Consider the following 24,682-nt stretch of genomic DNA (forward strand, 5'->3'; position numbering starts at 1 on the left):
CAACCTGGTGCAGGGACCAGGGTCTGTGTGCCCCGACCTGTGCTGCCGCACATGGGGCGAGCAGCACAATATGCGGGCCTGCAAACCCACTTCTTCGCTGGTTGCTGATTGTGGACTAGCCCCCTTCTGACCAGCATGCACTGAGTGGCTTACAGCTGCTGAGGGTCAGTCCCTGGCTGTGGAACAGCAGGCGAAAATCCACTCGGAATAGTGTTTGGGCTTCAACACTGAAGGATCGCTGCCTCCCAGATTGTAGGCAAGAAAAAGTTCCTTCCCCATGGGCTCCCTCATTGCAGCACTCCTGTGCAATGCACTTATTCCCAGACCAGCTGGCACAGGGATGATTTTAGCTCAACTGTGTCAGGTTCCTCTTGATCCTGGGGTGAATCTGATCCTGTCTCCCAGCCTCTGAACAGGGGAGACCTGATCACAGTACGACAGGAAGTTCCCATCTCGTTGTATTGGTCTCTAATGGCCTTTCCTCTTAGCGTCTCCCTCTCCCAAGCATATCCTAGTCTAGGGGAGCTTGTCCCTGAGTGTTTACAACAACCCACAAGTCACTGGTCTCGATGCTGGGGTTGTAGAGAGCAGGTCTCTGGCCTGTGTTGGTCTGACTGACTCAGCGTGATGGTACTGTGTGGCCTGAACACCCGTGGATGCGATTGTGCTTGACACTGATACTGCAGCACTGCGTGAGAAGCCTGGTGCTTCCCCTGCTCCCAATGCTGCATGGCAGAGCGCAAGGTGTTGAAGGACGAGAGTAAAACAGCAGAAAGCAGAGACCATTCACCCCTGCCCACCAACACACGCACATTCTTCCAGAACCAGCTTGGGTTTGGTTAATTAGCCCTCCTCAGTGACCTCCTCTTCTCCCCCCCCACCCCGACTACCCCTCTGCAAGGCTCCCCCTGGCATGAATGAGTTCCACCCAGTCATGACTTCACGGTATGGGACCAATGGGCCTGACTCTACACCCATTATTTCCTGAGCAGCCAGCCCTACGGAGTCACCCTATTGCGGGATGGAGCTCTGCCAGGTCCGTGCTGCCTTCCGTAGGGCTGGCAGTGACTCGAGGCCAGGTCCCTTAGTGCTCTCTTGCTGTAAATAGGGGACAGTCTGATTTTTGTATTGGTCACGAGGGGGCTGTATTTCAGGATACTAAGCTGTTTATAGGTGAATGCTCACTAGTATTCACAGATGTCTAGGCTGTGTGCATTTCAGCCCATGTGAAAGACACAGAGCTAATTCCATGTACATAGTTTGGGTTTTGTACAGAGCCCTGAATGGGCTGGGGCAGAAATCTCCCTGTTTTGTACAAAGCAGCCAGTCAATAAAGCCTCTAAGTTAATCAAGGCAGCGGTGCCGCTCACAGCTTTGTTCTTAATAAAAAATATTGTAGCTTTCCCCAAAATGTAACAAACAGTCTCCTAACCAGAGACCACCAGAGCCAGTGTATTCAGCCTGCACAATGAGGCCTGGCTGCTGGGCAGAGCCAAGAGGGATTCCTGTAAAATACCACACAGATTAGCCAGGTCTGCCTGCCCAGCAGGTGTCAGGCTTGTGCCGCACACACAGCACTGCTCCTTGCCCTGCTGGTGCAGTAATTCTTGGGGCTCTTTGGATGTACTGCAAAAAGCTACCTCCGCCATTGCTCCAGCCAGCTACTGTGCACTGCCACTGCTAGAGGTGACCCCCAGCCATCTCAGAGGAGTGACCAGAATAGAGGTAGCTGCCCCACCGGAGAGCAGAACCACTTCTCTAGGTGTTGGAGGCTCCCGTTTGCCAAGGGTCTTGCTCCAAGTCCCCAGGCAATGGCTCCAGTCCACTCTCTAGCACTCTGAAGCCCTGCTTCCCTCCCGCCCACACACACACCACACAGTGTTGGGGCTGCTGCTCTTGTGGTGCTCCCCAGCTCACTGCCCATCTTCCTGGCCCAGGGCTTATGGCAGGAAGGGCGCAGCCTGGGGCTGCTTACCATTGGGAGGAAGTAGGGCAAGCCCAGGCTCTGGCCAGAGCTTTAAGTGTGTCTTTTCAGCCACAGCTCTTAAGAAGCTTCCTGAGGTGCTGCCAGAGAAGGCCCCAGCATGGTGTCAGGGGAATGCACCTCTCTGGGTGACCCCTGTCACACTGCCCCTACCCTTTGCAGGAGGCTTTGGGAAACCTAGGGTCCCTTCCTGCTCCCAGGAATGATGGGGTGGGGAGGGGTCCTACAGCTCACTGCCCCTTAAGCAGCCCTGCGGGTCCCAGGCATTTGCCCTGTTCCCAATCAGGGAAGGCTTGGTGCCTAGCAGCCATTCTTAACTGGAATCCCATGTCTCAGACTTTGTCATGATTCTAAACGTGTAGCAAACAGTGTGTGTTTGCGCTAAGCAGCATCAGCCCTCGGAACAGGAAATTACTGGTATTTCTTGGAGACCTGTCAAGTTTCAAACTGTGGCTGGCTGTGTGGAGTAAGGGGCTGGGGCTCCAGACCTGCCTTTGCTCTTCCTTTAGGCACTATTGCCACCTGCTGGATGCCAGACACTCTGCACCGACTGGGCTAGAATCCATCCCTTGAAGAAGCTACTGCTACAGCACTACCCAAGCCTCTGTGGGAATGGTTCTAGCAACTGCCCTCCAATGCCCAGTCCTTCAACCACTTCTCCCCATACCTGCCCTCTCCTGCTCTGAACTGCCTCTGCTTTACTGCAGCCTCTAAGGGAGTGCTGTTGGGCCACATCCACAAGGGTTGCCTTCAAGACACTGAGGCCATAACCTCATGCAGCAGTTGTGCTCCTCAGGAACGATGACACTTTCCACTGGAAGAGTGAAAGGTATGAGAGCTGGAGATAGATTTCTGCTCAACAGCTCCCCAACTGTAGAATCCCTTCCAAGAAGAGATTAGAGTAACCAGATCTCATTGCCTTCAGGACAAAACGTGAGACTCACTCCTTTGACAAAGTCTCCCCATTACAATAATGTTTTTGGCAAAGTGGCAGTGATGCCAATATTTCAAGTTACCTAATCCTTTCCATTGTAATTTCCTAGACTCGCTGCTTATAATGTCAACAGACGTTTCTTTTGAAAGTTTCAGCAAATTAGGTTAGCCATTTTTAGATCCAGATCAATAAAAAAATAGATACTTTCACCAATGCTAAAAACATTTTCAACGCTGGTTTAAACATCCCTAGGGCCGTGCATCAGGAACTGGACATTTGGCAAAGGGATACTCGTAGAGTCAGAGCAGTGCCTTTCACCTCCTCCATAAAAAATCTCTTGAGATTTGTAAGCCATAGGAAATATCCTTTGGCACATGCTTGTTATTTTTTGAACATTCCTACTGCACTGAGCTTGCTTCCAAGCCCCCCTGAGCCTTCTTCATTGTTTCCAAACAACTGCATAGACTAACAGTGTCAGTAAGGTGGTAGGGCAGGAGCATGCCAGCCCTGCAGCTGTCCTTTGGCCACAAGGAAAGTAGCTAGGCTGGGAGACACAAGCCTGTGAACCCTAATCACTAACACTTAATATCGAGTAGGGTGTCATACACCTGCTTTAAGATAGAGGCATCTTCATAGATAACTGGTGATCAGTAAAGTTGCACAAGGGCACTTCTGGGGGAGCTAGGAAGAGAACCCAGGCCTTTGAAGTGGCAGACCTACTTTTCAGTCACTTAGCCATACTGTGTTTCAGAAAGTCTGTGTTAAATCTGTGTGCTTGGCTACGGTGGCCCAATTCATTCCTGCAGCAGTGAAGTATTTGCCACAGGGGACAAGGGGAGGCAGCTTGTACGTCCCTTTATGGAGGTGCAGTTCAACCAGCACAAAGGGGCCACAAAGCACTGATGAATCATGCTCCATGTCTTCAAAATGGGGCTACTCCAACATACCGCTCTTCACAAATAGGTTTGAGACCCACAGATTAATGAGCACATTGTAAATGCAAAGCATTTAAAAGCAAAGACCACTCAGGAGTGCTAATTTGCAGATCCCTTCTCTACTCATTAGACCACACTCCCCCACCAGAGCCAAGAAAGAACATGGACCCACATTCCCAGCATTCTACAAATGTCTACAAAACAGTGGTTTAACCCACTGGCAAAGGGTGTGTTTTATCCCTCCCAATAAAGGCTATATCAGGCTGTTGTATAGCTAAAGAGTGGGGGTCCAGGGAGCAACTGAGCTATGGTGTTTAAAGCCCTTGTTTACTGTTACAATGTTAAATTGTAATGTTAGTCCCAGCTCCCACTGTGAAGAACCCCCTTTAAAATCCCTTTTATTAAGCTTGCATAAGAAAGGAAAACAATTAAAACATTCCAACCATAAAAGGTTACACAGTTTAATTTCAACATTTTCCCCTATTCTGGCCCAGCCTTTTAGCTGTCTAGACTCTCCTAAAGACATGGCAGTCCTTGACAGGATGTTAAAGATGATGTTAACTGTCCTAATTGGGAAGAAGAGACAGTCCCATTAGGCCATCTCCACTGAAACAGCAATTTATAGTGCTTGTTTTAGGGCCAAATCAGCCTCAGTCAATAACTGTTTTTAGGTGCTTCATTTTGCATATCACACAGTAACTAGTTCCTTACTGCACCATGTAAACTCTCTCCAAACTGGCAGTGCTCTGTTACTTTCCTTAATTCAAGCACATACTCAGAAATTCTTTCATTGCCTTTTTGACTCCATTTATAAAAGCAGGAATAGGAGTACTTGTGGCACCTTAGAGACTAACCAATTTATTTGAGCATGAGCTTTCGTGATGAAGTGAGCTGTAGCTCACGAAAGCTCATACTCAAATAAATTGGTTAGTCTCTAAGGTGCCACAAGTACTCCTTTTCTTTTTGCGAATACAGACTAACGCGGCTGTTACTCTAAAAGCAGGAATGACTATGATCACCATGGCTTTTGGGAACAGGCGAGTTTGTAGAATTTCTACATAATCAGCAAATATTTTGGCTGCAAGTTTAAGAAGCTGTTAGTCTGCTTAGCAAGGTGCACGTTTTAGCTCATTATGCTCAGTAAAACTAGGATTCTCTTCTCATCAGTTATACCATTCGCTCGTCTATCCTGTTTCAATCTCTTTCTAGAGGCGGGGCCAGTCTGCTACTGAACTACCAAACAAGTCCATTCCCCCCAAAGTGCCAGACATTTTTAACACAATTTTTCTCTAAGTGAGCAGATCACTTATGGTCTGAGTGCTGCAAAGTGCAGTTCCCTTTTCAGTTGCACTGTCCCTAGGCTGCTCCCTATTCCTGACTGTATTCCCAGATTACGATCCCTGCCTTGCTGCTAAAGTGTTGTCTCTCTTGCTCTTTAAGCAACAAACAGGGCACGAAGGAACCATACAGGCACAGTGGAATCCAACTAGCAGTGTTTATTCAATGGACACAATATGCCAGACCTAGCTCCATACACACATTGCCACACTGGTTGTGTTCTGGCAACTTCTAAAATATAGAACAGTGAGTACCACTAGAGGGCTCACAAATTATTTAAAGGGATATTACTTTGTTCCTAAACCCTAGAAACTATAAGTGGTATGCTGCTTGGTCTATGGGTTTGATTCTGGCTTTGGGTGTCTGGAGCTCCTGGACTATACTGCACAGGACTTTGTGATGTGTGATACTCTCGGTCATTCGTTCCAAACTCCCACCACTCCCCATGGGGTGGAGACTCCTCCCACAGCTGTTGAGGCAGCAGGAATGGATTCAGAAACACCATTCCAACTGCTTTATCAGCAAACAATCACGGTCATCTGTGAACAAAACCGCCTGAAGAACCCTTCCAACCAGGAGGCATCTTACCAGGGCCATCTCCTTTCTTTGGGTTATGGCGCTTCCTTCTGGGGCTGAAGCCCTGCAAATCTGCACGTGCACAGGGACCACACAGGAGGTAGGGGGCTATGGGCTGGGCAGTAGCAGGGCTGCATGGTACTTCTCCCTGCACTCTCTGGGCTGTGCCCTACCCAGGAAAGAAAATGCTGAGAGGTGCTGAGGCCCAACTCCCAGAGAGCATAGGGAGAGGCACCATGCAGCTCTGTGGGCCCCTAGCTCCATGTACAAACACCCACATCCTGGCTGCAACCCTCCCCACCACTGCTGCCTTGTGAGCAGGCAGGTTTGCATGGCTGCAGCCTCACAAACCTGCCTTCCACATAGTGTATTAGCAACTGCTGGATAGAAGCACTTTTTTGCTGGTGACCAAGGGGTTGCTAATAAGTGGAATATACTGTAGATACAACTGAACTTTTAAAACAATAAACTAGCTGCTTTCTAACTAAGGTATTTCCTCTGGGTTTGGGAGAGTTGTTCTTTCATGCCTTGCTATTATGGGCTGTCAGTAGTGATACCATAGTTCAGGTTGCTTCAGTATTTTCTGATTTAAGAGGGTCAGTACCTCGGAATCTAACCTTGCTTCAGAACCCTTTTTTGAAAGCATGCCATGGAGAATTGAACCACATTTCAGCCACTAATGACTATGTCTGTGGAATGATTTTCGATGTGTATTTTGGGTTTGGATGTTGCTGGTTTTTTTAGGAAGTTTGGGAAAACCAGAGCACCAGAAAAGCCTGATTTTTTCACACCCTGAACATTTGCTGTCCCCTGCGGCTGCCTGAACAGAAACATTGTGACATCAGAGATTATCAGCCATTTAGCACTCTCTCCCTCCAGGTCATTTGTATACTGGGAAAGTCACCAGTGCCCTGGATGAAATGGCAACGGCTGCCTTTGCTGATTTCCCGTAACATTATTTCAGAGGAGCTGCAGTCAAAGCCAGGCTTGGAGCAGCTGCTAATGGGCTCCTTTGGGCTTGTACTGGGATACTTTACACTGGTCCTTTTCAAAGGTAAACTTTCTGAAAAGGGGGTTACATGAAACAAAGAGAATTTACAGCTCTTTTCATGTATATTGTTTATTTGTTTCTTACCAATTGGGAGCTAGATATGGCTCTCAATATTTACCTGTCCTCTCCTATCACAAGACAGACTTGCGATTGTTCCCCCCTCAAACAAGACTTTGTACAATGCTCAAACAAAAAACTGTGTTTAACATTAGTTAAGGTTACTCTCAACAATAAACTAATCCATAAAAATTAGAAAATCCAAAATTAAAGGATTAAAAGTTTGCAAAGTCAAGCGCTCTCAAGTCAGAAAATGCCAGAAGGAACATTGCTCATGAACACAATCTTAATTTAGCCCCCTTGTGCATATGCATGATGATACAGTCCAGGACGCCCACAGAGACTGGCAATGCACCCCCAACTAGACAAACTCCAGGATCTTCTTCTGGAGGCTGGCCAGACTTCTCAAGAGCAGGCTCGGTGTATTGAACTGGTGCTAGAGCATGGACAGGAACAGCTGGTTGATCAGAAGCGCCCTGCCTCAAAGGGAAAGGCACCAGAGCTGCCCCATCCACCTCTGCAACTGGTCAGACAACCTGGCCTCTAGATCAATCCAATTCTCTAGCTAGGAGGGATTGGTGGCAGAAAGGTATATGCCAAGATAGAGCAGTGGACTCTTGCTCCACCAGATGGCAGAGAACGTGGGTAGGAGAGAGACCACCTGCCACCTCTACCAACCATCAAAGCAGAGCTCTTGACCCATGCAGCGGAGACTGCTGAATATATGGCATGGCAAGCCTCCACCCATGCCAGTTCCCTCAGATCCTGGGTCACGAGGAGCACATTGTCAGCACATGCCAGTAGGGCTACTCTCAAGTGAAGCTTTCAAAGCACCAACCTGTCATTCTCTTGCAGAGGAGACTGAGAAGGGCTCAATGGCAATAGCATACAGCTCCCCACAAAACGGAAAGCCCTGATGCACCCCTTGACCAAAGATGACGGGCTTGGTCAGGGTGCAGCTGAGCTTCCCCAAGCATTCTGCAGAGGTGTACAGCACCTAGAGAAACCCCATGAATTGGAAGACCAAAGCCAAACACCTGCTGAGATACCAGTGATCCACCCTGTCACAGGTGTTCTCCTGGTCAAGGTACAGGAGGTGGAGTGACCGACCACACCTACTTGCCAGCTGGAGAAGATCTCAGACCAGACAGAGGTTGTCCTGGTTAGAGATTTATACACTCTTCAGGGATTAATGCATCCCACCAAGTTTTTATAGTGACACTCCAGCAATGTTTGGAAAAGAATTGGGTTTATTAGTCACCAAGAACACAGCATCAGAAATCCTTAGGTTAGCATAGAGACATAAGGTTAAAGCATAGTCCATTCTGGTCAGCCCAGAGCACCAGGCAAGCTATAATGAACCCCATTTTCAGGCTCTCTGTCTCTCTCTCTGACTTCCTTCCTTAGTCTCTGTCTACACTGCACACCTTACAACGGCGCGGCTGTGCAGCTGCACCATTGTAAGGTGTGCAATGTAGCCACTCTATCGCTGGGAGAGAGCTCTTCTGACAAAATAAAACCACTCCCAACAAGGGGTGGTATCTTCGTCACCAAGAGCATGGCTCCTGCCAACAAAGTGCTGTCCACACCAATGTTTTTTTCACACCCCTGAGCGACAAAAGTTTTAATGACGAAAGTGCAATGTAGACATGGCCTTAGTCAGCTCCCAGGTGAGAGAACTCCAAGGTTCTGCCACAAGCCAACTCTTTTTCCCTCACCTTATACCTCCCAGTCCTTTGTTCTTAAGATGTAGTCTCTGCTCAGCTTCCCTGCTGAGAGTTGGGGAAATCCTCCTCCCTCTGGGTGATTGGTGGTTAGGTGTCAATGTCCTGATGACTGGGCTTTCTATTGTCCTCTCGGATTTTCCACTGATACGGGTCGGTCTCTTTCAGTCCTTTTAATGACACATTCTGCCGGCGCAAACAGTGAGACAACACACACACCTATGTGTCTCAGCCTGCCCTGAAAGCAAACTTATTCCCCCACTGTGTAGCCACGTAAAGCATCGGGAAAACCGAGGCACATAGGCTTCATAAAAAATATTACAAAGATTTCCTACTTCTTCACAGCTATGACCTTGAAGTCCAGGCCGAGTAGTGATAGTAGGCACCAATTCTTCAGGTCATGGAGGACCCACTTTTTGGACAGCAGAGCAAGCATGGCCTGCCCTGCACAACATGAGACATGCCCCACTCCCCAGGGCCTTGGTTCAGACAATGGCAATGTCTGGCCCAAGGATGTTCCAGAATGTACAGTAGAACTCCCCAGTTCAACCCTTTGATGCCTAGAGATTTTATATTAGGCATCAGATGAAGGGTTTCCAAGAACTCAGCCAGAGTGAGAAGAAGCTCTAGCCAGTCCTGGTCACTCGAACTGACTGTAGGGAGTTCGTCCCACAGCATCTCACAAGCATCAGCATTAGTTGGACCATGGAGAAGAAGTCTGCGTAGAAAGCTCCCACCCTTTGCTGCTTCTCCACTGGATCTGTAAGAGGGGTGCTGTCCTCTTCCATGACCTCCTTTTCTCCATGGCATAGAAGCAGGAGCTGCAATCCACCTCCTGAAGAAGCTGGATACATGATCAGACAAAAGCATCCTGCGTCCAATGGTCATCAAGGGCCCAGAGTTCATCCCGTTTCTCCTGACACTACCTGCAGCAGGATGGATCCCCAGGGTGAGTGGCCAGGCACCTCTCCGGCTCCAAAACCTTTCACTCCAACTGCTCAATCGCCACATCCCTCCTCTGACTGGCCCCCCCGATGTAGTCGTGGCAGAAGAATTGGGGATGTCCCTTCCCCACATCCGACCACCTCTCCCCCCAGTCAGGCCAGCCAGAACTCTTGGAAGGATGCCACAGAACTCACATCTTCCAGGAGGCTGTTAAAATGCCAGTAGGCTAGCCGCAGCTGCCCAGGCATCAAATAAACCATCACGGATACCACACGGTGGTCTAAGAAGAGGACCAACCTGATGCTGGGCCCACAAGGAGTTAAAATAGGAAACGTCAATGCGGTCCAGCCAGGCATGGCATGACTGAGTATCCTCCAAACAGACACAGGAAAAGGAGGTGGAGTCATCCAAGTGGTGGTTGCTCCAGACATCTACCAGGGCATAATGATCTCCCTGAGGATATCCACTGTGGCCTAGCACTTCTCTCATGTACATCCAGGGTGCTTTTAAAATCCCTGCCCAGGACCAGGCACCAGGACCAGGAGAATCCAAAGTGCCAAGGAAGGCAGATGCCCACTGATACAACTGCACCCGCTTTGGGATTGGTATCGGGGCACAGATGTTGACAAGATTGTGGGTCAGCCCCTCCATGCAGACCTAGAGGTGCAGCTGGCACCTTGGCATGACCTTGGCAACCCCAGGGCCTTGAACCATAAGTCCGGGGAAAACAGGGTAGCCACCCCATCCAAGAGTGCAGTGAGGTGGTTGAAGTACATCCTGTTCCCTCCTACCCCCACCACCAGCTGGCTTTGGCAGCTGAATCTATGTGAGTCTCCTGCAGGAAGATCACAGAGTACCACCCCACGTCCCCAAAGCGAGGAGAGTACCTAGCACCAGCAGACTCACCCTACAGCCTCTTGTATTCAGAGATGCAATGGTAGTTGGTTTAATTGGGGGCAGCGGCACCACCTGCAACCTGTGCTTGATCCCAAAGGTGTCAGGGAACTGTGGAATCTGTGAGTTCACTGGTAGGCTGCGGAGTACCACTCCTTGGTCCCTTGACTCTCCCCTGATAGGGCCCTGGCACCCTGGAAGAGGAGATTGAGATCCCTCCACTTCTGGAGAGCACCTTCCTCCTGGAGCCTCGCAAGTCTTCCAGGAATTGGTACAGCTTGTCCTGTAGCATGACAGGGGCTGAGGTCTCCAGACTTGACTGAGCCCATGGACTCCCAGTTATCCTCCAGCTGGCCCCCATCAATGTCCCCACAGCCTTTTAGGCAGGAGAGTGTTTGCTCCTACTTTGACTGTGATGGAATGCCAGCATACCACCACCTTTACCACATTGTCCACCTCGTCCCCGGACAAAGGAGTGAGTGGTGGAGGGAGTACAGAAGCCCTTGGTGGAGTGGGGAAGGGAAACAAATACAGCCCTTTGGTTAAGTGACCGTTCTCCATGTATTTATGGAACTCAAACATCTACAAACACAAGATCCCCTCCTCCTTCATTCTCTATGCTTTTTCCTTTGCTGCAGAAATTGCTGGCGTTGGATTATCCATGATCACAATGGACAACCCCAAGCCTTCCCTGCCCTCAGCGTACAGCAGATTCAACACACAGATTGTGCTCAACCGAGAGGAGCAAGCAAACCCATGAATGATTAGTTGTATCTTTTATTAACCTCAGTGGGTGAGGCCTTTTCTGCTTGTCTTTACTTGTCATTCCTTGTGAACCTGCTGCAGTGACCTTCATACTTTCTTCTTCATGCTTTTAAATCCTCGGCTGGCGCCCTGCCCGAAGCAAACAGTTGATGGGATTCTACAACAAAAACAAACCCTGTTAATACAAAAATCTTGAGGTCTTGTTTCTTTGTACTTATGTATGTGCCACTCAGAGCAAGCACACTTAACCGGAATGGTCACTTTGCTGAGATGCCTAACAAGATACCAATTTAGTTTGAAAGGGAATGACAATGACTGCTCTTTAACAGAGTACGCATTAGCAAAAGTTCTGCTTCATAGGGACACAGTCAGCAATGTAAAGGCAGGACTTGAACGGGGACAAATGGGTCTGTGAGGATGCAGCATACTTCTACCTCTCCTTGGCAACCCTTTAGTTCTCCACACCCTAAACTCTTTAAAAATCCCTCTAGCCCTTATGAAGGCTATTTAACATCTTCATCAATGACCTGGAAGAAACCATAAAATCATGACTGATAATGTTTGCGAATGATACAAAGATTGGGAGAGTGGTAAATAATGAAGAGGACAGGTCACTGATTCAGAGCTATATGGATCACTTGGTAAACTGTCCACAAGCAAATAATATGCATTTTAATACAGTTAAATGTAAATGTATACATTTTTGAATAAAGAATGTAGGCCATACTTACAGGATGGGGGACCCTATCCTGGGAAGCAGTGACACAAAGAGATTTGGAGGTCATGGCAGATAATCAACTGAACATGAGTTCCCAGTGTGACACTGTGATCAAAAAGCTAATGTGATCCTGAGATGCATAAACAGGGGAATTTCAAGTAGGAATAGAGAGGTTATTTTAGCTCAGTGTTTGCCACTGGTGCAACTGCTGCTGTAATTCTGTGTCCAGTTCTGGTGCCCATAATTCAAGAAGGATATTGATAGATTGGAGAGAGTCCATAGAACTATTAAAGAATTAGAAAACATACCTTGTAGAATCATAGGACTGGAAAGGACCTCAAGAGGTCATCTAGTCCAGTTCCCTGCACTCACGGCAGGGCTATGTATTATCTAGACTATCCCTGACAGGTGTTTGTCTAACCTGCTCTTAAAATCTCCAACGATGAAGGTTCCACAATCTCCCCAGGCAATTTATTCCAGTTCTTAACCACCCTGACAGTTAGGAAGTTTTTCCTAATGTCCAACCTAAACCTCCCTTGCTTGAATTTATGCCCATTACTTCTTGTCCTATCCTCAGTGGTTAAGAACAATTTTTCTCTCTCCTCCTTGTAACAACCTTTTATGTACTTGAAAACTGTTATGTCCCCTTATAATGATAAGCTAAATAGATTAAGCTTCTTGAGTGTAACAAAAAGATGGTTAAGCAGTGACTTGATTACAGTCTACGAGTATCTACATGGGGAGCAAATATTTAATTATGGGCTCTTCAATGTAGCAGATAAAGATATAATACGATCCAAAGGCTAGAATTTGAAGCTAGACAAATTCAGACTGAAAATAAAGGCATAAATTTTTAATGGTGAGAGTAATGAATCATTAGAACAATTTACAAAGGGTCACAATAGATTCTCCATCACTGACAATTTTTAAAGCAAGATTGGATGTTTTTCTAAAAGATCTTCTCTGGGAATTATTTTGGGGAAGTTCTCTGGCCTGTGACATCCAGGAGGTCAGGCTAGATCATCACAATGGTCCCTTCTGGCTTTGGAATCTACGAATGATACATTCTGTTCACATTTTGAAGGGTTTTTAACAGATGCAGCGGTGTCTGCCTGCAGACAATCTGAGACAGCATCTGTGAGGTTTGAATTTCCCTGTTCATCTCATCAAGTTGGTGAGCTATTGTTAGGCATCTGAGTTGACATGTCAACACTTAACTATTTCACTGCCCAAAGAGGGGGTGGGGGGGAATATCACATTATGAGGATCTCCACAAGCTCATTTTGGCACCATGTGTGATACATCTGAAGGATACCTCCTCTTATTCCTCCCTCTTCCGAAATCAAGGAGCCAAGCCCCAAGAGGCTAGCAGGGCAAGCCTCACCAAGAGGGAGTCAAACCCCGCAGAACACACATTATCATTTTTTGAACATCTACACAGTTTAATATCAGCAGTGTCTTATTTTGGCATCTGAAGCATAAGGACCTTATTTTGTGGCAGAACTTGGAAAACCACTACTCGCCCCCAATTCGATTTTTTGGTAAAGTGAAGTTTAATGAGGCATGCAACAGACTTGAAGTTATACATTTGTATCTTAAAGGAGACTGAAAAGTCTGTGGCTAGGCCCTGTCTACACAACAAAGTTGCACTGATTTAACTTCACTGGTTTAAAAAGCAATATAGCTAAATGGGTGCAATCTCCTTTTGTAGGCTTTGAAATTTTTACCATTATTATGGGTAGGCAAGGCTTGAAGCCTGGGACTGAGGCCTGAGTCAAGTTAGGGAATTTTACAAAAATATTCACCCTGTTTTTCTGGACCAGTGTTAGCAAGTCTCCTGCAGCTAGAGCCATTTTTCCACTATCTCATTTAAATTTTTTCACCATATTAATGGACAAAATGGTAAAAATGTGCCTGGCCAGTAGAGCCTTGTCTATACTAGGGCTCCCACCAGTGCTCACACCAGCTCAGCAGAACTGGCGGGGATTTTTTGTTAAGTGAAAGTGACGAGCTTAAGTTTGAGAGAAAATGCAAATAATAAAACAGCAGAAATGCTGACAAGTGAATTAGATCCTAGGAATTATTTTAGACTTAAAAACCTCATGTGTTACTAACAATTAGGGCTGTCAATTAATCACTTTAACTCAAGTGATTACCTCAAAACAAATTAACTTGATTAAAAAATTGTGATTAACTGCAGTTTTAAATCACACTGTTAAACAATAATAGAATACCAATTTAAATTTATTATAAATATTTTGGATTTTTTTCTACATTTTCAAATATATTAATTTCAGTTATTCAGAATACAAAATGTACAGTGCTCACTTTATTACAAATATTTGCACTGTAAAAAAGAAAAAAAAATAGTATTTTTCAATTCACCTCATACAAGTACTGTAGTACAATATCTTTATCATGAAAGTGCAACTTACAAATGGAGAATTATTTTTATTTACATAACTGCAGTCAAAAACAAAACAATGTAAAACTTTAGCGCAGGGGTGGGCAAACTCCCTCCCGTCAGGGCTTTGGATCCGGCCCGCGGGATTGTCCCCCGTGGTGCCACAGGCCCCGCGTCGCTCTCAGAAGCGGCTGGCACTACGTCCCTGCACGGCCCCTGGGGGAGGTAGGGCAGAGGGCTCCGTGTGTTGCCCTTGCCTCCAGGCACTGCCCCCCGCAGCTCCCATTGGCCGGAAACAGGGAACTGCGGCCAACGGGAGCTTCGGGGTAGGTACCTAGAGGTGTGGCAAGGGCAGCATGCAGAACCCTTTCCCCCCCCAGGTCTCGCGCAGGGAAATGGTTCCAGCTGCTTCCTGGAGTAGCGCCGCATGGGGCCAAGGCAGGCAGGAAGCCTGCCCTGGCCCCGGTGCGCACCACTGCCACCCCGGAGCCACTTTAGGTAAGCGGCACCAGGCCGGAGCCCAAACCCCTCCTGCATCCTGCCCCCCCCAACTCCCTGCCTGCACCTCGCATCACTCCTGCACCCCAACTCCCTGCCCTGAGCCCCCTTCCTGCACCTCGCAGCCCTCCTGCACCCCAACTCCCTGCCCTGAGCCCCCTGCTGCACCCTGCACCCCAATTCCCTTCCCTGAGCCCCCTCGTACACTCCGCACCCCTCCTTTGCCCCAATACCTTGCCCTGGGGCCCCTCATACACCCCACACCCCTCCTCTACCCCAATCCCTTGCCCTGGGCCTGATCCTGCACACCACACCCCCTCCCGCACCCCAACCCCCTGCCCCAGCCCTGCATACAATTTACCCTCCCAGATGTGGCCCTTGGCCCAAAAGGTTTGCCCAACCCTGCTTTAGAGCCTGCAAGCTCACTCAGTCCTAGTGATTGGCTGAACAAGAAGTAAGACAAACAAGTTTATTTTCATTTACAGGAGACAATGCTGCCTGCTACTTATTTACAATGTCACTTGAAAATAAGAACAGGCATTCGCATGGCACTGTTGCAGCCAGCGTTGCAAGGTATTTATCTGCCAGATATGTTAAACATTCTTATGCCCCATCATGCTTCAATTTGCAAATATTTGTAATAAAAAATAATAATATAAAAGTGAGCATTGTATTCTGCGTTGTAATTGAAATATATTTGAAAATGTAGAAAATACTTATAATAAATTTAAATTGGTACACATAATGAACTTCAGATTTAAAAGAAAAGAATACATAAAAAGCTATAGGTTTTGACCCCCATCCTGGCTCCTGTGCATTGCTGCAGTAGCATACAAGGGTTGTACAGGAACCACAATTAGCTCTACACTGCCCCCTGCAAGTCCCAGTTACACCAGAGGCTGCTCTAACTATACTGATGGCAGTTTCAATCCACAGAGCAGCCCAGAATTTGGAGCCACCTTTGCACAACCTCATCTCACCTGCTGGAGGTACAGCACACAATCAAATCCACTTGCTTTAGCTGGATCCTAAGTATAGGGTTACCATATATCCGTATTTTCCCAGACATGTCCGGCTTTTTAGTTCTTAAATCACCATCCGGGAGGAATTTTTAAATATCTAAAGACGTCCAGGAAAACAGGGATGTATGGTAACCCTAGATGGGAGCTGCATGAGCTGCGGAGCGGGCCTTGCAGGCACCGGCAACACACAGAGAGCCCTTCTCCCCCCCACCCCGATCCTAAGAGCCAGAGGGACCTCCCAGGGGGCAAGGTGGGGGGTCCCAGCGGTACTTACCTGGGGTGGCTCCCGGGAAGCATCCAGCAGGTCCCTCTGGCTCCTACGGTTGGGTCGGGGGGTGGAGGGCTCTCTGCCCGCTGCTGGTGCCTGCAAGCCCTGACCCGATCCTAGGAGCCGAGGGACCTGCGGCAGGAGGGGTGAATAGGCGAGCGGGGGCGAGCGAGCCAGTGGCTGGTGGGTGGGTGAGGAGGCAAGTGGCGGGCGGGGAGGGTGAAGAGGAGAGCAGTGAGGGAGCCAGCTGCGGGCTGGAGGGAGGGTGAGGAGGCAGGCGGCAAGCCAGCGGCAGGCAGCAAGCCAGCGGCAGGCGGGGGCGGTGAAAAGGCCAGCAGCAGGCAGTGGGGATTGAAGAGGCGAGCGGCGACAGAGCCAGCGGTGGGCAGGGGCGAAGAGGCAAGCAGCGAGCCAGTGGCAGGCAGGGGTTCTCGGGGCGGGCATGGGGGTTTCTGGAAGGGGAGTGAGGAGGTGAGTGGCAGGTGGGAGAAGGTGAGCGGTGGGTGGGGGACTGAGGAGGGATGCAGCAAGCCAATGGCGGGCCGGGGGTGAGGAGGGGTGCGGTGACGAGGCCGAGCAGGGAGGGGCATGACCTGGGGCAGAGTGGGGGCGGAGCGGGGTCGGACTGTGGATGAGGCTGACATCACCCCAATGTGGAGTGTCCTGTTTTGAATGTTCAAATATGGTAACCCTACAAAGTAAGACTCAAGAGAAGACTGCACCCCTTCCGGGTCCCCCAGGCTGGCTGATTATTTAAAAAAGGTGAATTTGAGGGCATTTCCTTGGGTGAGTGTGCGCTTCTCATTCATTACACTTCTCTGTTACTGCAAAGATTCTCAGTTATGACCGCAAGAATCAAAGAAATGAATCACTATCAATGCACAATGCATTAAATTTGCAGCTGCCACCTGTTAAGTACAGAAACAGCAGTTTAATCCTAGTAAACTGCAAATAAACAATTAGAATTTGCTTTTTTCTTCAAAGCTCTTTGCAAACATCAATTAAAAGTCATGTTTACTTTTCACAAATGCTAAGCTTTGTGCATAAATGTGTATTTAGAAGGCTCACCCCTCACTTGGGATGAACACTTAAAGGTATTACTTTGCAATATATCACAAGAGCATCCAAAGGCTCCAGTTAAGGTCAGGGCCCTATTGCGCTAGGTACTGCCCCAGCACATATGAAGACCCAGTCCCTGCTGCAAAGAGTGTACATAAAGGAAAACAGACCTGGCTTTATAGAGCTTTTTCTCCTGCAGTGATGAAATTGGGCCACTCACAGGCTGGGTAGGATTCTCCACGCTCTCACTGGGACAGATTTCCATGGAATCCACTTGCAACTGCTCATAAGTCTCCACATTCACATCCATTGGCATGCTCACATCCAGCTTAGAGGGAGGCTTACTGTGCTTGGTGCTGCTGCAGAAACAAAACCCTCCTTTCAGGAGCTGCCAACTGTCTCCTAGTCAGCCAAGGATCAAGGGCCCAAGGTCATTTGATCAGGAGGTTACAAAACAAATTAAGTAAAATAGACTCAGGAGAGTCAGACAGGGGCTAGCAGAAGGCAGCGAGTGTCCTTGGTCACTCTTGGTGGCCTGTAAAATGTTCAAGCAAGCAGAGCACTGCAGTTCTAGAGGGAAGCTGTCTCACAGGAGGAACTCTCTTACAAGGGGGTCTTCAGACTGGAGAGTCAGAACTACTGCATTACAGTACATGGGCTTCACCACAAGCTTCTTTCTTATACCCATAAAGCATAACTGGATACATCTGGCTGAGCAGGGCCAATGAGTTTCCTTCCTTCCATAGCTTAGGGCATCATGCTCCAAAGAGATGAATGTTGGTGCCTGACCCATGGCTAAGAAAGACACTTTCTACAATCAGCAGTTCACTTCCTTTCCAAGTTCTAAGCCAGGGATCGGCAACCTTTGGCATGCAGCCCATCAGGGTAAGCCCCCTGGTGGGCTGGGCCGGTTTGTTTACCTGCTGCGTCCACAGGTTCAGCCAATCGCAGCTCCCACCGGCTGCGGTTTGCCACTCCAGGCCAATGGGAGCTGCGGGAAGCGGTGGCCAGCACATCCCTCGGCCCATGCCAGAATAGAGAGTGCTGCAGAAAAGGCGGGGGACCGGTGTCGTCTGGCTGTGGGCAGCACCCTAACCCACAGATAGCGTGAACTGGGAGGGAATGGCTCTGGCCCTTACTTGTGCAGGGTCACTGGTACCCTCTGGTTGTCTTGCCAGGCTCCTCCATCTGGGATAGGATTCCTGAGCATGTGTTGGGCTCTCCAGGCCCATGCACCCATTCTGGGGATGGATCCCTGCACTTGACACAGCTTGGCGGGCCTTTTCCTGCCACTGCTGTCACAATGGAGACTGTTTGCCCTTCAGCCCTGCACTCACTCAGAAAAGGGAACAGAGTGCACCCTTCGGAGCAGAGCAGGTGCTGCTGGGATTGCAGCTCGGCTCTCTGTACTTCAGGGAGAGTGCAAGGGAAGCAGGGGGCTGGGCAAAATGGGGAGGACTCATTGGTTCACGGGTGAGGAGTGAGCAAATGTCTTTTTAGCACCCCTTTCACGCATGTGATGTGGGCAAGTCATCCGTGTTGGAAGGACCTGAAGTCCAGTATTCCTTGGCTCATGAATTCACATGCTAGGCTGTAACATTTTTGCACTCAGTAAACAACCTCTTTATACACAAGAGGCCAGAAATAAACTAGTGCAATTATGGGAAGGGAATGCAGGAGCTCTGGAATCTGACACTAGCTTGTGTAAATATGAAGTGCTACTGACTAAGCCCAGAGAAGCATGAGGTTGCTGGATTTTCAGGTGTTCTCTGCTTCTGAGGACCAGTCCTCAGCACACAGAATGATAAATTCTTGCTTTGTCAGTATATTTGGCACTTACCTTTTAGCTTTTTTTGGTTTATCAAATCGAAAATCAGAAGGATAAAGATGAACTTTGACTAAGTGATCTTTTCTGTCTTTGCTGCTCTTGAACTTCTCTGCACAGCCTTCTACCAAACACTGATACTAAAAAGCAAGAAGAGGGAAAGGTAATTCTAAAACTCATGCAGTATAAGCAGGATGGGAGTTACTCTCACAGAATTTCTCCAAGGCAAGGCAAGATGTTTACCTGGCACTTCCACATTGATACACAATTCTAAAGATGATTCATCATCATCATCATCATCATCATCTACTGGATTCTCTCTGAAAAGTGATTTAGTCCAATCACAAACTATTGGGCTCTCCAGCTTTTGTTTATGCATGGAGGAAATGACTTTTCCCTCTACCACAGGAGCCACTGGGTGAAGTATATTTTATGGCCTGTGTTATTATTAAGACCATATGATTGTATGGTTCCTTTTAGCCTTAAAAACCTATGAAAACCAATAGAAGTCACACATTACAATGTCCAAGTTACATGGGTGCGCTGAGATTGTTTCACAAAATTTGGAACTAGTTTAACTTGTTGGGAAACTACTTCCATCTCGGATATTAGGAAAATATTGTTCATTTTCTGCCACCCCTTGCACATGGTTTCTTGACTGCCTATGTATGAAGCAAAGTCCAAACTGCTAAGGCCCATCAAGCAAAACTCCTGGGAAGTCCAATACTGGCAAGTACCTGCAAATGATGGCAGCAGGAAACCTCCTTGATAAAAATGTGTACTTTACAGAGGACAGAAGAGAGAATTATCTGCTGACTGAACTCAGGATGCTTAAATATTAGCAAAGTTTGATTAAACCAGTTAACTATTCCAGTTCCACAGATGGGCAAACCGATTACTCCAGCACTGCACAAGCAGGACAGAGCCTGTTTGACAAGAAAACCATTTCCCTTGTTTCTTTCCTGTCTTCACTTTAGGTACTATTATCCTAGGGAGAAGTTAGCTCAAGTCAGACTTACACACTTGTGTTTATCCACCAATTCTCATTTTTACAATAAGCAAAGGAGAAAGGATGGCTAGTCCTACATGCAGGAGATCTGGGTTCTACTCCTGGCACTGTGTGTGACCATGGGAAAGTCTCTTCCTCGCCGATAGCCAAAGTTTCTCCATCAGAAAAACAAGAATAATACATTCTTAAATCACTGGACATTATGAGGCATAAAGCACATGTAGTGCTTAGAGATCCTTGGACAGAAGGCACTAGAGACTGCAAAGAATATTATTGTTTTCCTTTTGCATGAATCAACTTGTGTCTTGTACTCTGTCTATAACTAGGACCATACCAAATATACAGTCCATTTTGATCAATTTCATGGTCATAACATTTTAAAAAATAGTAAATTTTAGGATTTCCGCTATTTAAATCTGAAATTTCACAGTCTTGTAATTGTAGGGGTCCAGACCCAAAAATGAGTTGGGGAAGAGGGCGTAGCAAGATTACTGTGCAGGGGGGATTTTTACTAGAAATTTATCACGTGCTGGATACACAATGAAATCTTTGCTTGCAACTCACCATATTTTGCTTCTCTGCCATTATCTGGAAGAGAGAGTCATGCCACTCTAGGATGTGAGTATCCAACAGATGCCCAGAGGGGAAAGAGCGTTTGCAGAAAGAGCACATGTTTCTGTGCAGTGTGTTGTAGTGATGTTCATAACCCTCTAAGGTATCAAAGACCTGGCAGCACCCAACAATATGACAACAGAATTCTGACACCCTAGAAGGAAGCGATGAAAACATTTGTATTTTTAGGTTAAGTCAAGGCCACCCAGAGCATATGGCTCAGTGCTTCTGCATACATCTAAATAAAATCTCTACATTATGGCTGTTTTCATTAATATCTACTCGACACAGGAGAAGATGAGCACTATTAAACTGGAGACACAATAGAAGTAGTTTGTGAGGATTTTGTAATTAGGAACTCATATTTGTTGCTCAAACTCCTTTTACCTAACTCACAGCTAGAATCTGTGGGTCATACATACAGAGCTGAACTTACAATAAATTACGGAATGAATTAATACTGAGCAGCAGTATGAGCTATTGTATTACAAAATCCCAGTAGATTTCTATGAAATAGCTACACTCACTTTCAGTTTGTTCTCTAGGTATCTTCCAGTTTTTTCTGGGATGATTACTGAATATTTTGAAACTAGATGAAGATCTTGGGCAATGTGTTCATTTTGACCAGGTTATTCTCCCTGACCAAACAACTGCATATTTTCCCCTGAACTCCAAATATTTTTTAGTTGACTGCAGTAATGATCTATCATGTAATTTGCTCAGATATTCTAGGTTAGCTGAGATTTAAATTCCCAGGTATCTTCAGGAATGCATTGCCCATTTACACCCATGTTTTCTCAAGGGATGATTTCTCCAGATCTGGCAAAGAGATAACCAATTTTTCAGATTTAACATCATTTTAAAGCCAGACACTTCCTCAAAACCTGAATTTCTTTCAATAACTATATGGAAAACTTCAGGTTCAATAACTATCACATCATCCACCTTTAAGGCACTTTGAGATGTCTTCCTTCCTTCCTCTCCATCTCCATGGTTAGTGCAAAAAAAATAAAGGAGACTGAAGACATCCCTGTCTAGTGTCTGTATAACTCAGACAGATAAGACTCAACTCCAATGACTTATGCTGACATTTTTGGACTGGTGTAAAGAGAAATATTCCTCTTAAGGAAACAGGAGCCAAAGTTTATCTGAAGATGCAACAAACAAACAAAAAAAACTGTACCATCCATCAAGAGACCTCTCTTTGTCAAGAAATAACAAAGGGGAATCAGTTTACTTTGCTCTGGTATAGGAATGATTGAAAGTACTCCATAATTATTCAACATTTGTTTATTCTTAATGAATCCAGTCTGAGCCAGATATATACAACACTGACAGACAGCATGGACCACAACCTGGTAGTTAGAGGGAGGGTCAAAAATCAATCAAATGCATTTTTGTTAACAGGACCCACAACAGAATTTGTCTGAACGACATCACTTACTTGGATCTTTCGGTCACTTCAGTAACATTTGTTAAGATATCTTGGAGATACAAGTGTCTATGTATGTCTCCATCCTGGAACAGGGAATAGCGATTATAGGTATGTTACAGCAATGTGTGTTCAAAAAGCAAATTGGAAATTATTTTTATTCCCAACAAGTAACTCTGTTAAAACAGAGTTAAGAATGAGAATACATGTTGCTGTGAACTCGACTCTGGATCGAGGATAACATATTGACCTAACTTTGCTAAACTCAGCTTATAGACCACAATTAAAAGTGCAACTTGGCATACTCAATAGAGCCCCTGGGTTTACGTACACACAAGTACCAGTGTCCTTTACTGTTACTATGAGCTGCTTTGTTGCTAACAACCGAGGACATAATTCTAGAGACACTCAAGGTCACTGAGACTAACTCATGAGTATAATGTTTGCAAAGGATCACCATCCAAAGGGGATTCTTCTATAGCTCTAGTAGAAATGGGCTGCGCTTCTGGAGCAGGAGTCAAGAGTTTTATCTGTGCCATGGCTGAGAAGTTCCAAGTGGCTAAATCAGGCAGCACAGCAACAAATGTGCTGCTATCATGGACTGGTTTCAGTTTTTTTCTTTATAAAAAAATTAAATAAAAAAAAGGGACACAGTCCACTGCAGCTTTCAAAGACGACAGTCACTTTGAACCATTTTACTTGTAAATCTGTTTCCATACAGCTTCTTTTCTGCCATTACAATCACATTCACACATCTGCACGTATCATGTTGCCTTAGCTGCATACCAGAGCATTCTGGAATAGACTCAGCAGTTCTCCCACAGTGCCTCACCAGGTGATAGAGTGCCCTGACAGGCATCACTAACACAGAGAACATTACCTTCAGACATCATATCACAGAAAGTTGGGAGGACGGAAGACTGACAAAACTGCTGAATTAGTTTCAGTGAGACAGCCATGTGCCAGCCTAAGCAACACAGTGAGCTGCCAGTCATGCCATTAACTAGTTACAAACTCAGTTAACAGTGCCAGAGTCTATAACCAAAGGTAGAGGCCTCACTATCCAGGTGAAAGAAGACAAACCCACCCTAGATGCTGGGAAAGGGGAGGGTTGTAACTCCTTCCAGTGTGTTGTCCTTGGCCATGCTAGGGGGCTCTAGCTTTTGTATCTGCTAACAGAAGGCTTATATATTTGAGGCCCACTTGTGTGCTTCTCACCCCAACCTGGCCGTTGTTCCACCCTCACAACGTAGGGCCTTTGAGCTGCTGTGATGAAGAGTGGTGGTGGTGGTGGTGGTGGTGGACGACGAGTCTGCACAGTTCTGCTCCTGGTTCTAACTGGTTTCAAACTTGGTCCTCAACCTCTGTGACGAACTCTAGTGCTTGTCTCTGCTGCTGCTCGGACATTTCCTGAGAGCTGCACAACACAGACAGGATTCCTGACTGTCATTGCTACTTACACAGCTCTGAACAGCAGCAGAGGTACTGCAGCCATCTGTCTGCAGACTTAGGCTCACCTTAGTTTGCTCTGCACTAAAAGACATTTTTTGCAACCAAATGGGCTAGAGACATGAGTATCTGCATAAAACTATGTCATGTAGTCTAGCAGTGCAGACACATACGACCCGCGTCCAGGAGCCTGAAGACCCTGGCCATCAGCAGTGCTCAGCACATCAAGGATGAGAGAGATTTAACCCAAAACATTCCCCAGCTAGACCACATGAGGGACTCATCCCTGGAGGTTGCTGGGCTGGACTGACTCCTGCCACCGGTAGGATAGGCTTACAGCAAGTCTCTCAAGTTCGGGCAATTTTCCTGTAACCACAGGTCCTGAGTCACAGGACTACATGAAACGCTCCCGCTGTTCAACAGAAGCATAGTGTTAACACTCCTGATTTGGGGGGAATGGGATTTTGGCTGCGGCTGGGGCCAGTCTGGCAATGACGTGAGAAGCTCCAGCGGTCTAGAAAAGTTGAGCCTCTCTTGGGCGGCCTGCTCTGCTCTGCTTGCCTGCGTGGGGCACAACAGCGTGAAGAGCGAGCAGAGGTGAGGCGCGGGTAGGGGCACAGCGGGGATTCACAGCTCAGTCAGACCGAAACACACAGGACGCCCAAAGAGAGTCTCGGCTGGATCCAGTTGGTGATTTGTGCTCCGGCGGCACTGGAGCAGGTGTCTCTCGAGGGCAGGGACAGCCCCCGGGCACTGGGTCGGAGGAACTCTGGAGGGGGGAAGCACCGAGAACAGAGCTCGCTGCTGCTCGGCCCAGCTGGTGCCGTCGGGCGCACAGGTATCCTCTCCGCTGGGACTGCATTTCCCAGCCTGCCCCGCGGGTAACAGGCCGGAGGCCACGCGAGGGCTGCCGGGAGCTGTAGTCGCAGCCAAGGCCCTTACCTCAAAGAACTCGTGCTGGCGATGGAAGCGGAGGCGGTTGGGGGAGAAGCAGAAGGGGGCCCGCGGCGGGGTGCGGGGCCGGACAGGCAGCAGCGGCCGCTCCACTCGCAGTGAGACGCTGAGCTCCGGCGGCAGCAGCATCCTGTCAAAGCGGTGTCTCCGCGAACAGGACGCGCTCACCCGACCGCCATCTTTTTGGGGCGAGGGGGGGAAAGAGCAGATCACTTCCGGGTCGGCGAGT

General features: G+C 47.5%; 1 protein-coding gene across 2 annotated transcripts; it reads right to left on the bottom strand.

The window, feature by feature from the left end:
• Positions 1 to 11,197: 11,197 nt before the first annotated feature.
• ZNF511 (zinc finger protein 511) lies at positions 11,198 to 24,669 on the bottom strand. Of its 2 annotated transcripts, none has more exons than XM_077823428.1 (6): positions 24,442 to 24,669; positions 22,063 to 22,136; positions 20,571 to 20,772; positions 19,013 to 19,137; positions 17,343 to 17,528; positions 11,198 to 11,360 (listed from the first exon to the last, which is right to left on the bottom strand). In XM_077823428.1, exons 1-6 carry the CDS (start codon positions 24,580 to 24,582, stop codon positions 11,291 to 11,293), a joined length of 798 nt encoding a protein of 265 aa, XP_077679554.1. In that variant the 5' UTR covers positions 24,583 to 24,669; the 3' UTR covers positions 11,198 to 11,290. The 2 variants fall into 2 exon arrangements, with proteins under 2 accessions (XP_077679554.1, XP_077679555.1); XM_077823429.1 differs by having other exon boundaries at positions 17,343 to 17,531; positions 24,442 to 24,665.
• Positions 24,670 to 24,682: the final 13 nt, after the last annotated feature.

This window comes from Eretmochelys imbricata, chromosome 7, assembly GCF_965152235.1.
Source record: "Eretmochelys imbricata isolate rEreImb1 chromosome 7, rEreImb1.hap1, whole genome shotgun sequence".
In the NCBI taxonomy this organism is placed as follows: Eukaryota; Metazoa; Chordata; order Testudines; family Cheloniidae; genus Eretmochelys; species Eretmochelys imbricata.